This window comes from Palaemon carinicauda, chromosome 27 (assembly GCF_036898095.1).
Source record: "Palaemon carinicauda isolate YSFRI2023 chromosome 27, ASM3689809v2, whole genome shotgun sequence".
Lineage (NCBI taxonomy): Eukaryota > Metazoa > Arthropoda > Malacostraca > Decapoda > Palaemonidae > Palaemon > Palaemon carinicauda.
In genome coordinates, this window is record NC_090751.1 from 47,640,778 (window position 1) to 47,658,532 (window position 17,755).

At 36.7% G+C, this 17,755-nt stretch overlaps 1 protein-coding gene across 1 annotated transcript in view; it reads right to left on the reverse strand.

The window, feature by feature from the left end:
- LOC137620890 (G-protein coupled receptor GRL101-like) overlaps positions 1-12,450 on the reverse strand; it is a 404,630-nt gene extending 392,180 nt beyond the window's left edge. The window contains exons 1-2 of the mRNA XM_068351335.1: positions 12,411-12,450; positions 11,766-12,119 (exon numbers count right to left, since the gene is read on the reverse strand). Of these exons, the coding sequence (XP_068207436.1) occupies positions 11,766-12,119; positions 12,411-12,450 (394 nt within the window). The remainder of the gene's footprint in view (positions 1-11,765; positions 12,120-12,410) is intronic.
- Positions 12,451-17,755: the final 5,305 nt, after the last annotated feature.

The following is a 17,755-nucleotide window of genomic DNA, read 5'->3' on the forward strand; positions in this document are numbered from 1 at the left end:
ATGACAGAGGGCCATGAACACAAACGTTTGAAGAAGTTTAGGGCGTTTAAGGTAGATATGCCCAGGTTACGCCTATCTCAGTACTATGAGGGCAACAAAATGAATGAAAACTTTACACTAAGAACAAGAAAAGGGGGCAGCACTTGGGGACACCCCTACTATTAACAACTCTCAGGGACGCCCCTACTATTAACAGTCTGTTGATCAAATAGGTTGTGAGAATTGAATGCAAGAAAAGTAAACGCGAGAGGGAAAATGTTTAAATAAGGTAGAAAAAAAAAAAGAAAAAACGTAAATGAACGGGTGGGTAAATGGGGTTTATCACTGTTAAATTGGTGGATAGTTTAACCTCTGTTAAGACTTGATATATAAAATAACTTCTTTGGTGAACCTAAATATTCTTTTCTAACAAAGGCAATCATATCCAAGATCTTTCGATATGACAAATGTATCACATTATATAGGGCGCATATGGCGATCTAAAGTATATTCCCATTTTACTTACACCCAGTAGTGCGAGGATAAATTCCTCTAATAGTTCTGAAAACATTACCTCCTAATTGTGGGAGGAAAACCAACACCCTTCAATCGATCATACTGACAAATAGTCCACAACACAAACTTCCGACTTACTTTACTAACAACTGGACTCTTAGGCACAAGAATATTCAAAGTAATAATTTTTATCCATAAGCCTACATTTCTCAATACTAAAACTAAAACTTGCAATATTGAAAAATACCAAAAACACTATCAACACTTTAATACTAAAATCACGAATACGTGAAATGACCATAACCTAACAAAATACAAACGAGTGTATATATATATATATATATATATATATATATATATATATATATATATATATATATATATACATGTATATATATATATATATACATACATATATATATATATATATATATATATATATATATATATATTATATATATACTGTATACATACAGTATGTGTGTGGGGGGGAACATTATACTATCGTCAGCAAAAGGTTGAACAGTATAACAGTGCACATTGCCACAGCTCAGTGGCAAACTATAAACTTCAGACTGCCCGGTAGTGTGAACATGGCCTTAGATGCTGGAATTATATTCTCATGCGCAATATTTTCGTCGATACGGTCATGTCATAAGTCATATGAATGACCGATGTAAGCGCAAACCTCTTCAGTCAGATGGAACTTATTATAGACTGTTGATGATGATATATTGCAGGTGATACTGGAGAGTAAACGCACTCCAAAATCAAATAATTGTTCTATTGTCTTGGGTATTGCCATAACCTCTGTGCCATGGTCTTCAACTGTTTTGGGTTAGAGTTTTCTTGCTTCAGGAGACACTCAGGCACACTATTGTATCTTATTTTTCCCCTTGTTTTTTGAAATGGTGTGTTGGGCAGGCTTAATAGAAAGGCCATGGATGCCTGTGGGTTAAAAAAAAGGTTGTCTTTTCCTTACCAGATTCTTTCTTTTTTTAAAACCAACCTTACTGTCCTCCATTCAGTCGAAGTGGTGTACTGGCTCCTCAATGTTGACAACTTTTTCCGACTTTTTTTCTATAGTCTAAGGGTTTGATCAATAACTTTATTTACATTTCTGTACATATTGCTTTTGTTATCATTCTTGTTCATTTAGTTTTTAAATATGATGTATCTTTTTTATTACTATTAATTCTTATGCTGTCTGGAGACATTGAGCAAAATCCGGGACCAGTACGTCCTAAATTTCGTTAATGTCGTCGGAGCCTTTGTAGTGTATGGGGACAGGCCTTTGACCAGACGAAAATCGAGTAAAAAAAGTCCGAAATCGGCTCTTTTTCACGGGAATGATCACGGAATGAAATAATATTAATTTCACTAGTTTTGTAATTGCTTGTCCCAACAATCTACATACTAGGACCACTCTGGGCATGGATGTCGGAAACGTGCGAAAAAAAAAAGTCCGAAATCTGCTCTTTTTCGCGGGAATGATCACGGAATGAAATATTAAATTCACTAGTTTTGTAAATGCTTGTCCCAACAATCTATATAATAGGACCACTCTGGTCATGGATGTCGGAAACGTGCGAGAAAAATGGACAACTAACCCAAAATTCCCCTCCTAACCTGACCTACAAGCCGTGTCCTTACCTTCCTCGTGAACTAACCGGGGGGGATAACACCCCCCCCCCGGCGACCGCCCCCAACCACTATCGCTAACATACAAACCCCACAAACCCAAGCTAACCGAACCTAGTAGTTCCCAGGTCACTACCCCTACCAGGGGGCAAGCCCCCGGACCCCCTTCGTAAGTCTCTCTCCTACACAAAAAAAGGTATGGGCAGCACTCTAAATTATATCTTAACCACATTGAAATAATAAAAAAGGTACTCAGGCTTACCTTAATATTCGATATCGCAACATCACCAATTGTACACTTCTCACAGGGCCCCCTAAAATCCCCTAAAAAGCCTTCTCGAAATAAATAATGAAAGAATTCGGGGATAACTCGAGTAAAATCACGTAGGTGTATATACATTAGAGTCTTAATCGAATCAATTTGATCAATATGAATAATAAACTCAACAATATCGCTCAAAGAGTAACTGTACGAAACATCTCTATCCATTACGGCGGTTAGAGTTGGAAAGGGTCGACTCCAGGTCAATCTCGGGTCATGTGGGGGGGGGATTAAAAATTTGAAATCACGTGGCCAACGAAAGGTCAAGTTCAGTTGCTTTGTTTGACACTGGCTTTATCTACTGAAATATCTTAACTAGATGTTGGCTAGCCTAACCTTTGGTTGTATATAAAACAAATTAGTATTCGGCATAATTTCAAGACGTGTCCCTACGAAATAACAATCTTAACAAGAGGTTAAAAATGAAGGTTAAGTTTGTAGTTTTTAGGGACACGTCATTTATAGTGATATTTGATGCTGCTATGATAATTATAATGAATTGTTAGGTTAGGGAAAGGTCGTTACAATGCGTCGTCCGCTGAAGCCACGGCCAACTTACTCGATAGTAAAATTTCCCGCAAGCATTATTTCCTGCCTGAGTATAATAACCCGTTTGGCGGCGCTCGGTTCGCCTATCAGCTGATGGCTCAAGCTTGAACAGTTATCGATGTTCAGACTTATGTTTTCGCTAATTCCAACAATCTTCATTTGATAAATATGTAGATTGACGGGACAGTATTAAATTGCAAAAATGAACGTTTCTTAGACTGGGATGACACGGGCTCTATCTATCGGGGAAGATGGAAACTAAGCAGGAGCTACCCGTGACTTACGTTCGGACCGTGCTGAACTTAGAAAATATTGCCGTGGTAAAGGTAAATTATGATATTCAAAATGATAAAATATAAAATAACATCATATTATGGTATGTTGGATCATTGTAAAGAACATCTTCCCCATAATGAAAAACGATTTGGCTAGTAATAAGAAAGATTTCGCCCTGTCCCCAAAAACTACAGACACCCCATATCGTCTACTGCAATGGAATATTCGTGGTCTTCATGCAAATATTCAAGACCTTATAGCTGCGTCCAGACAGTATGATATTCTTTTTTTCTCAGAAACTTTGGTTTCTAATATGAGGCACTCATCTGAGCTCCTTCTAACTGGTTTTAAGAAGCCAATAATGTTGAAACACGATGCCATCCCTAGGGCCAGGGGAACGGCAGTGTATATTAGGACTGAGTACTGTGCTTTTTATAAGTCCTGCTATGAATGTGGATGTCATGAGATTCAGGTAATAAAAGTTTGTGGCAGGCATAACATCTATTTGTGTTCGATCTACCGGGAATCCAGACATGGATGATTCTATCTTAGATTGTCTTCTTACCATTATGGCTAAGATACAAGAAGATGATAGAAGGGCCTCTTTTGGCTTTGTTGGTGATTTCAATGTTCACCATAGGGAGTGATTAAATTCTGTTTCTCCTACCGATCGCCATGGCTTAGCAGCTTAGACTTGGCCTCTGAATCAGGATGTGAGCAAATCATAAGTGAAGGTACTCACAGGTCTCGTAACTGCTTGGACTCGTATACACCAACTCCCTTCGCGTTTTAACAAGGTTGGTCCTCCAGTTGAGACATTTGATCATGCCTTGATTTCATTAGTAATGAAGACTGAGCAGCCTGTCCCAGATGTATCATACTCAGGTAAGATTTATATGAAATCTCAAGCAGACTGGAATGGGATTTTGAGTGATCATTTGGTCTTGAATTGGTCACAATTGTATAGTAGTGTTGATCCTCTTGTCCCTTTGAATGAGAATCTAGTCACCATAACTGATAGGCGCATCTTTTCTCGTGTGCTCAGGTACCCAGTGAAGGACAAACCATGGCTCAATTGTAGACGTGTTTATTTGGAGACGCAGGAGGCCTATCATCTTTGGAAAGGTAACAGATTAGATTTGACTTGGAATAACTATACTCAGCTTAGAGCTTTTGCTCAGAGAGTTTATGCTTCAACTGAAAAAGAATACAATTAAACCATAAAAGAAACCCTTTCTGGTACAAACCAGATGCATAAGTAGTGGACTACCCTTAAATCTGCACTCTTTGGTGTAGATGCAATAGTTGTTCCTTTACTTGGACCAGATGGCTCTGTCACTCACTATCCAAAGGAAAAGGCAACCCTTTTGTCTGATGTGTTTGACAGTAAGCAGAGTAATGAGAAACTCGGAACTTCCCCATTCCTGTTTTCCTGAGGCTAAACTAAATATTTTAGCTTTTCAATCTTATGAAATTAAAGCTCTCTTGATAGACCTTGATGATCATGGAGGTGTGGACCCAAATGGTATTTTTCCTTTGTTTTATATAAGGACTGCAGACTTCTTAGCTCCAAATTTACATGTTATATTGGGCAAGTTAGCAAGGAGCTTTTAGCACTTGTTGGAGAATAGGTAATTTTACTACACTATGTAAATGTTTGTGGTAGCTCAAGTCCAAATAATGACTGCTGAATTTCCATAACTCCCACATTATATAAAGTTTTTGAACGTTTTTTGGCAAATAGTCTTAATAGGTTTGCAAAGGTAATTATCTGTTCCCTAGTTTTCAAACTCAAACAGGTGGGAGTGGGTGGGTCGTTTCTTAGCATCATTATTGAATTTTTAAATTAATAGATCGCAAACAGTTGTTGCTGATGGGCACCATAGTGAGTATAGGAATGTGATATCTGGTGTTCTTCAGGGTAGTGTTCTTGTCCCATTACTTTTCATACTATATACACACGACATATGGTTCGGCCTAGAAAACGAGGGCGTTGCATATGCAAATGATGGTACTCTCTTTCCCCCAATTCCATCTCCTGAATGTAGATCTGGGGTTACTGAGTCCCTTAATAGAGATCTAGCTAAAATTAGTGTATGGTGCAAATTATGGGGTATGAAGTTGAATCCTAACAAACCCCAAAGTATGATTGTAAGTAGGTCAAGGACAGTGGCTCCTCAACATCCATATCTCAGCATAGATAATGTTTCTTTAACTTTGTATGACTCTTTCAAAATTTCAGTTGTGATTCTCGACAGCAAATTTACTTTTAAGAAATACATTACGTCTGTGTTTTCTTCAATTGCAAAAAAAAATGGCTTATTGAGAAAGTCTTTTAAGATTTTCTGTGATCAATCTATTCTCAATAAGTGTTTTAATTCTTAAATTCTACCTTGTTTTGAGTATTGTTCTCCTGTCTGGTCTTCAGCTGCTGATTCTTAACTTAAATTGTTGGACAAGAACTTACGATCTATTAAATTTCTTATTCCTGATCTAGATACTAATCTTTGGCACCGTCGTTCAATTAGTTCGTTGTGCATATTGCAATTTTTTTTTTTTATAATTCCGACCATCCTTTACATTCAGATCTTCCAGGACAGTTCCATGTTGTTCGTAATACTAGGCATGCAATCAATTCTAATAATCAGGCCTTCATCATGAGGCCCAATACTACACAGTACTCTAGAAGTTTTATTCCAGCTGTGACCAAGTTGTGGAATGATCTTCCTAATCGGGTAGTTGAATCAGTGGAACTTCAAAAGTTTAAACTTGCAGCAAATGTTTTTATGTTGAACAGGTTGACATAAGTCTTTTCACAGTTTATATATGAAATATCTGTTTTAATGTTGTAAGTGTTTTTAAAATATTTTGTTTTAATTGTTCACATCTTATATCGTTTATATATTTCCTAATTTCCTTTCCTCACTGGGCTATTTTTCTCTGTTGGGCTTATAGCATCTTTCTTTTCCAACTAAGGTTGTACTTTAGCTAGTAATAATAATAATAATAATAATAATAATAATAATAATAATAATAATAATAATAATAATTGAAAGCCAGAGGAAGAGGAGAACTTTAGTAATGAATGTTCGAGGAAGTAAAGTGGTGAATGCAGATGAAAGAGAGGAAGGAGAGATGAATGATAGTATGAATATTAGGAAAAGGGAAGCAAATGATGAGCATTCGTATTTGGGACGAAATGTTTAGAATGTAAGAAATAATGAGAGAAGAGATGAGCCACTGAACAGATGTAAGCAAGGAATGAAGATGGCAAAGTCTGTGAGATCTTGCAAAGATAAGAACATTCCCTATCCAAACCATAGTTAGAATACAAGACTGGATTTCTAAGCCCCCTATCATTTACAAAAGTGAAAATGTGGATGCCGAGTATAAATTGAAGAAGAATAAAGGATGAAAGCTGTCCCGATAAGTATTTGCGTACAGCATGTGTAATATGAAGGGGCTTAAGGGGTGTAAAATATACGAAGAAACGGCAACACAGGTGAATAGATAAATCCACCAGTATGTCGATTAACCGAGTCCAGCAGTTAATTTATAGGCCTAGGAAGAATGAGAAAGAAACAAAGAGGTTTAGCTAAATGGCTTGGAATAAAATATCCTTTCTTTATCTAAGAAAGGGGAGGGGGGGGGGGGGGCTGTATGAAGCATAAATTATGCACTGTAAGGAACAGACTATGTAATTTGAGTCTGCGTTCTGCTGATAAGGCTAGTGTACAGGTTTTGAAGACCTTTCACTACGAGCTACGGACGGCGTTACCGGCTTGACTACTCATTGCTTGTGGATAAATTCAATGCTGTCATTGTAGCTGCAAAGAATCGGCAAAATATTTGTCATGTTTTCAAGCGACACATTATTCTGAATTTTTATACATATTCATAATCTTATTGTTTAAGGGTTAAATCGAAAAATCCTAATCTATATCTATTTCACTGTAATTTTGCTTTCATTATCAAAGCAATTACCAAAATTTAAAGTAACCTTTCAAAGTGAGTTTTTTTTTGTAGTCGTAGTCAACATGACCACAGAGAGATGCCAGCTATCACCATTTGACCACGTTTTGGGAGAAAATCCCACAAAACGGCATTACTGGCTGCAGAATTGTAAGAGGGCGTGCTTGGCTAAAAGGGCCAGGTAATCTACATCAACAACAACAGAAGGCATTTTTCTTCTCATGAGCCATCCCATATCATAAAAATACTGCTTTTTAAAACCAAAATATTGAAAAGGTCAAGTTTACACCTTACTTGATGAACTCTATATACCTGACGCGCCTGAAAAGTGGTCTCTACAACCCTATTTTTTAAATTTTCAAGCGTTTCTAGACACCCCTAAGTTATTTTAAAATCTAATGTTCTGAGCATGCTACGAAAACATACACAGATGTAAGATAAAGATTTTAACAAATTTCCAATTATCCCTTTTGCATACAAACGGAAAATAATGATGGACCATTTTGGGGAAAGAGATAAACCAATGAATGTAAAACAGAATGTAGCTATTTCTAACTCAAGCAATTATGTTTACAAAGCGAGCTTTAGTTCTCCGGAAATAGAAAAACCTTTATCGTACATAGCTATCACCATATGCAATCAAGCACAAATGAAGTCTGCACGAACATGCTAGTCTGTAGGAGTCAATATTAATGTGTTGTGATTCATATAAATGTAAATAGATTGCCTGAGGTTCGTCAAAAAAAATAAGTTTACATAAAAACTGTGGTATATTGTAGGACAAAGACCTCTAAATTAATCAAACATCATTGCATGAAATCAAGTAAACCAAACAGAATTGGGACCAAAAATAAAAATAAACTCCATTGTTAAAACCTACAATAAATATTTGGATATGACGAATTCAAAGCTGAGGCAAAGTGAAATTTATTAGATTCTTAAAACATGAACCGAGTTTATACTTAATTTTCTGAGTTTTCTATAAATGACGCCTACAAACTATAAACAATAGTACACTTTAATGTACAATAATAACTACCCGTAAAACATATGTTTATTCACAAAACATTATTAATCATTTAATAACATAATAGATTGATCAACAATTTTGGTTACCGACGCTGGAAATGAAAAATATATTCTGTCAATCTTAAATCAACTCAAGTTACGACCAAGATGTGCAAAGTCTAAAAAAAAAAAAAAAAAAAAAAAAAAAAAAAAAAAAAACTTGCCAACAGTGAATATTCCTTTATGCAAATCTGTGCACGACGGCCCTTCAACTATGTAGTAACTTCTGCAATGACAAGCTAAATGCAACGAACTTCCTAACGGACAGACAGACAGATGGACGATCTCCTTTTAAGCACATCTATGCACAATGGACTTCCTTTATATCAAGTATAACAGGATTCTCTTCAAATGACTGGGCGTTTTAATGACAACGTAAAAATTGAGAAGGAAAATTTACCCATGTATACAAATGTATAAATACTTTGGACTATACATGCATACAAATTTTATATGAAAAAATTAAAATGGGTAAAGAGTGAGTGCATCAAATATCATAAAGGAAATCAGATTCCTTAAAAAAACCATTAATTCCTACCTGGTCTTAGAAACCTATTAAAAAAATAACTGATTTCATGAAATGACGCTCACTCATAGAAGCACACAAGGGTTGCAGTGTCAGCTGTAATGGGTCCATCATCACGACAATCTGACTAACAAAGTGTCAGGAACACAGGAACAATTGCCTCCTAACTCTTAACTGATCCTATTTTCATGTTTCCTCATCGGCACATCCATTTCCCATGATGTAAATGCAATCATCATAATAAATATTGCGCGTTGTTTTGGCTGCCAAAAGTTCGAGTCACAATGAATAATCGAGTTCGTCACCTGACACGTTTGCTAATCCCAACAAACATTTGACACTAAATCCTAACTTCCGGGGTAAGTAGATGTAATCATTCTGATGAATCTCTGTCCCTGGTTAATTTCACCTGAGCTTACGGTAATCCCTCTCATCGCGACATGCTTGATTACATAAGTGTAATTTAGACCACATAAAAACTACAGTATTCATGTTATCATTCTGACTCTGTAACTCTTTTAACTTGACCTAAAGAGGTATATTAATTTTTATAGACGCATTCTAATCACCAGCAAATATTTAGGCAAATATTAATATGTTAACGTTTTCCAATTAGAAATATAAGTCCAAAATACTTGTTCCTACTTCCTTCCAATGACACCTAAACCTTGAGTGAGAATCGTAAGATTCCATGGACGGCAGAAACCATATCGTTACGTAAAATTATCAAATGCTTGTTGCGTAAATTCATTTTATAGAACATGTATGGGGCATGAGAGTTGAAAATTAATAAAAAAAAATGCTATAATGGTATATAACTTCATAGAGAATTATTGAAACAGTCTCTATAGAGTATAGAACAAGATGAGTGAGTTTATATGGCATTAAAATTAAAATGAATTCAATAATGCAGTAAATTGATAAAATCTTGCTTATATCAAATTCCATGAAACTACGAAGGGATACTGTTTTCGAATTCTGAGAGAGAGAGAGAGAGAGAGAGAGAGAGAGAGAGAGAGAGAGAGAGAGAGAGAGAGAGAGAGAGAGAGAGAGAGGGGAGAAATTATATTAAGCGATTAAACAAATAGAACTTGTAAATGATTCTAAAAGTCTTAATATTTCTCGGGAAGAACGATCCAGACTAAACGACTACATAAGAAGAAAGAAATTAATGAAGCACATAATGTTGTGATATGTCAACCAACAGTTAATTATAATTTTGTTTTCCTTTGGCTAATATTAGGCAGCCAGACTCTCTAATTACTAAATTCCGGCGGTCGGCAAATTCACATCAAGACCATCTTTATTATTATTATTATTATTATTATTATTATTATTATTATTATTATTATTATTATTATAATCATTATTATCATTATTATTATAATAATAATAATAATAATAATAATAATAATAATAATAATAATAATAATATTGTGTACTATATGCCCATTGTGCACGAGGAAAAATAGCCATGTGAGGAGATGAAACAAGGAAATTAATAAACTACAACAGAAGTAATGAACAATTAAAACTAGATGTCCACTCACTAGAGCGAAGACCTCCGCCCCGCCGGGGCAGCTTATTTCTCGATATTTTGCTCGACCTTGACCTTGCCCTTTGACCTTAACATGTTTTAATTAGCGTGGATTTTCATACAATAATATATTAACCAAGTTTGAAGTCTGTGATAACGATGTCCAAACTTATGGCTGATTACGTGAATTGGACCTTTTGCTTGACCGTGATCTTGATCTTGACCTACCAAAATTTACTATTTCCAGCTTTTTAGATATTAGTTAATCCCAGCAAGTTTCCTTACTCTACTATTAAAATTGTGGCCAGGAAGCTATTCACAAACAAAAAAACACACACACACAAACAGGGGGGTAAAATATAACCTCCTTCCAACTTCGTTTGCAGAGGGAATAAAAAAATCCAAGAACAGTAATAACATTACAATAGATCTTTCATATACAAAATATAAAAACTTGAAAAAAGAGCAAGAGAAATAAGATAGAATAGTGTACTCTCAACCAAGAAAACTCTACCCCAAGACAGTTGAAGACCATGATACAGAGGCTATGGCACTAAACAAGACTAGAGAACAATGGTTTCATTTTGGAGCGTCCTCCAAGAAGAGCTGGTTACCATAACTAAAGTCTCTTGTACCCTTAAAAATTGCAGTACAATAATTAACCACTTGAGCGAAGATTACTTATTTGACAATTTCAGTGTTGTTAGGTGTATGAGGACAGAGGAGAATGTGGAAAGAATAAGGCAGACTATTCGGTGTTGTAGACAAAGGAAAAATAAGCTGTAACAAGTGAGAGAGAGATTACTATGTGGCCAGTCAAAGGACCCATTAACTCTCTAGCAGTAGTATCTCGACGGGTGCCTGGTGCCCTGGCTAACCTACTACCTAATAGACAACCGTAATAGCTACGGTATTCGGTTGGTACTCTCTCCTCACGCAAACTGATCAAATAACAACTGGTTAGGTTTGCGTCAGACTCATAGCATGGCTTGAAAATTTGAAAAAGACATGTGAACCTTAAATAGATGATATTTCAAAACTAATCATATATCAATAATTGAAACTAAACTTCACCGTATATATCATTAAAGGGATAGACAAAAAAAAAAAAAAAAAAAAAAAAAACGTGAGGATCCTAAAAAAGTTCCACCTTTCATTGGAAACATCACCCTTGCGTAGAATGCACGTCACGTGTATCTGTAACTCTTATACATATAAATAAAACCTCAAGACGATTCCTAGAAATTAATCTAAGGGTAAAAATTAGCTTCCATTTATAATCGCAGATCCCAATTGCATTAAGCAAAAATGAACATGCATAAAAAACAACAATGAAAATGCCATTCAATCATTAAGGTAGATTAGTTATCGATACATACCACAAAGCCCCACAGCCTCGTCCGACTCGTCGTTGCATTCGGCCACACCAGAACACGTCTCGTTCTGCGGGATGCACAATGTGCCATCCGAACACAGCCAGTATCCATGGTCACACGTCACAGTCAAACGCACCTCTCTTTGCGGCAACGACGAGGAACCAAAGTCCGTTTCTACTTTCGGAAGGCGAGTAGCTTCAAGGCCGGAGACGACGACGCCGTCGTCCTTTTTATCGTTAGGCTGTTTTCCATCCTTCTTGTCTTGTTCGTGGATGCCGTACAGAAAAGCAGTTCTTTTCGTAAACTCACGAGACTGTCTTAATGTTTCAGCTAGCAGGGGGCCGGATGCAAGCCATCCTGTGTCAAAAGTAACCAACGAGAGATAATATTAATGGATAATCTAGAGGGTATCAATCGAAGAAACAAAATTATATAGTTTAAGTGCTATGGTAAAATTTTAAAAAGATAAATGCAATAGCTACACGTGAATGTGAAGCACAGTTTTCCTAATAAAAAGAACGTTACTAGAGCAGAATTTCATAAAACATATAGACTACTGTAGGTTTTCTCAGAATAGCGATTGTACAAAATTCCTAGTAACAATGAATAAGTAGCCAAACAATATTCACTTATGATTTATACCTTAACGACAGTTACACAAGCATTCATTGAGAAGCACTTTGACCATTATAACATATAGGACCTCACATCCTTAAAAAGAGGCTGCTTAAAATATATAATGCACACGTAATGTCGTAATCAAAAGGATAAAATATAATTAGCACTTTAGTTGACTTAATAACACATCCACACTTATTTACAATTTCAGAGAGCAAGTATCCGATCAGTAGGATATAAAAAAAAAATAATGAATTGTGATTCGAAGACACTACTAGATGTTAACCAGAAATTATCTTGTAGCATCTTATATGATGTTTAGGGAAAAATATCCCTAATTTCCCCTCAAATGTGGGAAAACTTTGGAACGTCTCAAGTAATCGGTCACCTGTTGCCCAGTGGCGGAGTTGATCGAGTCAAATACACGTTAGTACAGACCGATTTGTTTATGTAATAGAATTCCGCAAAATCTGTTGTCATCGACACCAGAATAAAACATGTCTTTGGTTATAAAATGTTACCCATCAAAATAAAAATTCAGAGGAATAGCCTCTCGATTCTGGTATATTTTTATATCATAGACAGTGAATTCAGAAAATTATGTTTGAGAAGCGTAGCAACAAATAAAATCTTTTGAAGAAAGCCAGCTTCAGTAAATCTAAAGATTCCTATATCCCCAAATAAGACAAGGACTAGAAATTACAGATGAAAGACGAGATTAGGATTACTCTTCCCTTTAGGAGTCTCGAGTTTTTGTTTACGATCGTAGGATGGCACCCTAATGAAACGAAAGACAAAGATAAAAACAATATTCGGCATCTAAGTTTTTTTTTTACCTATAACATACAGTGACTAAATGGTTCTAGAAAGCCTTTGACCCAGTGCCAAGAACTAAAATGCATATCTTTCCAGTCACGAAACTATATTGACCTATTCATTCAACTTTTGCTTGAAGTATGCCCATCTATCCTCTATATATAGGGCATAACAAACAGAAACATTTGAAGAAAGGAAGGTATAAAATATCCGGGAACATTACCATCCAGAGCGAGGAGAAAAAAAAAAAACTATTATATCAGGACAGCGGTGCTAAAGACTCCAGGGGGAAATTGATAGCCATAATTTCCAGAAGCACAAAATTCTGATAATGCAGATGGACCGGAATACCAATAACAAATCAGCCGCTGTCGGTGGCTAAGGAGGAATATGTTTTTCACCCGTAGCAGGTGTGCATTCATTTCCGCATCTTTCCTTGCCCCAAGAGAAATCCCAATAGTCACTGACAATCTATTTCCTCACTGCATTTATTATTCACTGCAGTCGCTAGCAATGCAAAGGATGTGCACCTCTCGTATTGATCAACTTTTTTTTTTTATATAAGAGTTCTTTCAAGTAATCGATAAGTGAGGGTAGTATATAAAAGGCTTTGTAGAACGACAGGTGTCAGTAATAAAAATAGTGTCACAGGAATTATTGTTTGTTGTGCTAAGGCGAAGTAATAAGGCCACGCCAATTTTAAATTTTATGTGGATATTTACACGATGTCAGTGTTTGGACAAGTTAAAAATTATATTACACAGTGATAAAGCTTACGAACACATATCAAAAGTGACAACGTTTTATGCAAACAAATATTAGATTAATAAACACTATGCGCGTCAAATACATTAATAGCTAAAGAACATTTCAACACATAAAAAGAATATAGTTGATGCTAATGAAGTTCAAATACTGACTCAAATGCTAATAAAAACACATGTATTGAGGAATTACAAATCCAAACTTCAGGGGCATCAAACATTCGTACTATACAAAAACAGTACTGTTATACGAAATTTTCAAGAGATTTGTAACATTAAAGAACAATAAAAGTAATGGAAGAAGTAAATTTAGATTAACCATATGAGCAGGGCCATAAAATTCAAACATCTTAGCAAACTATGATAGATACTTCAAAATATTTTGAAAAGTTTATGACTTCTAACAATAACTAAAAACAAATACAAGAACTGGTGTAAGCCTGCTAAAGTTGAAAAAAAATTACTGTTACGTAGCTCTCAAGAATCATGACAAATCACAACTTCAAAGTAGCATCATGTTTACCATCATTTGGTAAACCGAAGAATCGTGATTAAACACGATATACTGTCTACAGGCTCCAGCTCAAAAGAATTATAACTTCTACTTGAAGCTGAATCGAAAATTGGTACCAGGCCTTTGCAACCCTACAAACTAATAATAATAATAATAATAATAATAATAATAATAATAATAAACCATTCCGGATGGATGACACCAAAAAGGCAAAAGGAGTATAAGTGCTATACGCCAATTAGAATGTAATGTTTAAATAAAAACTCGACAGTCCCAATGCTTCATAAACTCAAAGAATACCGCTGTAATGTTAAATACATAAACGTAAAATCGATAAAAATACCATAAAAAGAGGAAATTATTCTATTGACATCTTGCGTCAAGAACCTCCTGATTGTATATATTTTTCTTATTATTTACTCGGACTCGCCAGGATTAGAAATGATGCAATTATGTTGGAATTGTGAACTCTAGACTTGGCAGGTTTTACCAATATTTTATCATCAACTCGACATAAAAGAGCAAGTGTCGAGTCACACACACACACACACACACACACACATATATATATATATATATATATATATATATATATATATATATATATATATATATAAATATATATATATATATATATATATATATATATATATATATATATACACGGTCACGCTGAGCGGTACTGCCAGACGTATAATTAATCGGTCATTCCACGGGTAGGAGGAGTGTTGTTGTGTCATACACTGATGAGCGGGGGTACCCGAGAGGTAACTTCGGAAACCATAACTGCTGTTTTCTAATTAGGAAAGGGGAAAGGGATAGGAGGGAATGAATCTGCGAGTGCGATATCTAACTAAACATTTAGCCTTCATATCTTACTGGTCGCGTACACTAGTATTCAAATAATGACTGTGGTATTCTTTGTCTCTCGACAGTCCCTGCATCATTTTAAAAGTACCCTCTATCACTAAGTAGAGTAAACAGTTTAAACTCAAAACCAGCTAGGTCTGTAAACAAAGAAAGACATGCATCAAGTAAAAGAAAGACAATACTTCGTAGAAAAAAATGGACCACTTCCAAAAACACCAAAATATGCAAAACACGAAGGAGTAAACAAACAAATTCTAAATATGCAAAACCCCGGAAGAGAGTGAAGGCAAACGAAGGGATCGATCGCAGAAATCCCCATATCAAAGTAAAGAGCATTTTACAACTGCAATCATCTTCCGGCAATGGATGTCGTTCCCACAGCCATAAACTTGGCCTCGAAGCGTGAGAGGTATTTTTCAGAAGGTAATTCACACACCGATTTTCAGAACAAATTTTCTTCGGAAGACGAGAGAGAGAGAGAGAGAGAGAGAGAGAGAGAGAGAGAGAGAGAGAGAGAGAGAGAGAGAGAGAGAGAGAGAGAGGAGAGAGAGAGAGAGAGAGAATTATTTAAAAATTTCCTTATATCTCGGTTTTATCGGTTATGCTACCTGCTTCCTTTATAAAAAGAGAGATTTTTGGGCTCAAGCCATGTCGTCCTGATGGAAGTTCCTATAGGGTAGCTTCCTAGGGTATATTACAACTACGGCGATATTCCCAGAGAATTTACCTTAAGGTACCCAGAATTCTAACTCCTGGAGCGAATATCCCTAATGAAAGGGATATCGCGACATATCAGAGGACATATTCTTGACACGCCACATGGCAATCTGCACCCCAAACAGAGATAACACATCGAAGGGGTCAATTGGCAAGAAAACGAAAACGAGAAAGAAAAGGGGGAGCCGCTCCCAAGGCTCCCTCTTCTCCCGTTTCGTAAGCGTGCCTGGCGCCAATCCTGGCGCCATCTGTATTCCTTTTTGCGTAGCTTAACAACTTGGTGTTTTTTTCCTGTGTTTCTCGCAAATCTTGGATTTATTCATCTTTTCATGGATTCTCCAACTTCGTCTGCCACTGATAAGTTGAGTACCATTTCTTTTATGTATAAATGTAGGCTCTTGGTAAATTTTAAAGTGATTAATAGTAATAATCTTTGTTACAAGAGCCGTTGCCTACCGGAGGCGTCATGGACGCTGTCGCTCGCTAGGTATGAGTTTTAGTTAGCCAGAGCGACATTCCCGGTTGTTTTGCTTTAATAAATTTTAGCTATTTAGCGTTACATAGGATTTCCTATCTCGTGCTTTTAGTATTATTATTTTGGCGAAGTATTCGCCAACTCTGGCCTACGCTAGGCCATGTAGCCTAGTCGTTTGGTCCTAGTACTTTCCTGCATGAATTTGGATTTCCGAGTGTTTTAAAATCTTATTGAAGCTTTAGGCTGTTTTTTATACATTTAAGATTATGTTGAATATTTCCAAGATAGTATACGAGTGAGTTTCGGTGATTTAGGTAATCGATTCTCTTGGTGCCTAGGCTAAGTTGCTTATGGAGCCTTAGTATACTTTCGCATACTCCCCGGTTGCTTTCTTTTCTTCGGAGAAGGTATGCAATCCCTTTCCCTCTGTTTAAGCCTTGGGCTTAACCCTAGTGGTTTATCTGAATTAACTTTCGATACAACTATACTGGGGTGTTACTGTACCTCCCTGTTCCAGTAAGTCTGGCTTCAGAGAGGGACAGAACATCAGAGTTTTTAGTCTGAGTCTGTGTTGGTCTGGCTTGGGGTAGAGTCTCCCTCGCTGGCCTGACACAGACATAGGAGGCTTAGCCTCCTTAGGTCACTGCCGAAGGTTTCTGTACGAGATGATTCCTTCTTTTGTGATCTAGCAGACTAGTCCTTGTTGCTGTTCTCGGTGGGAGGATAAGATCCTTTCCCTGGGAGTAGCAACACCTTCCTTGCTTTGGTTCAGTGGGGGCTGGCAAGTATTGCTGGCCTCCCTCCTTGGATCTCCCTTAGGCTAAGATGAGTTTTCTTGGCTGCGGGTGATTCTTCACTAAAGCAAGGTTGGTAGGACCCTCTTTTGTCCCTTCCCCCTCTATCTCCGTAATGGCCTAGCCATTACAGTACTGTACGTCATTCTACATCTGGACCTAGGATGGGTTAGGATGTGGAATTGACTCAGTCCCTTGCCGGCCGGCAGAGTCTGCCGGCCGGCAAGGGTCTTCTGCGTTGAGTGCTGCCCGGACCTCCCTTGGTCCCTCATCCATGTCTGCCTGTAGAGCCAGACGGCATTGGTCAGGAAGCCTGAATTAGATTCTCCCCTTCCTTATATGCACTCTTTCGGATTGCCGGGCTTGGAGGTAGTTTACGCTCTTATCCCGGTATCCATTCTGTTTTCTTCTAGTGCTGTACCCGA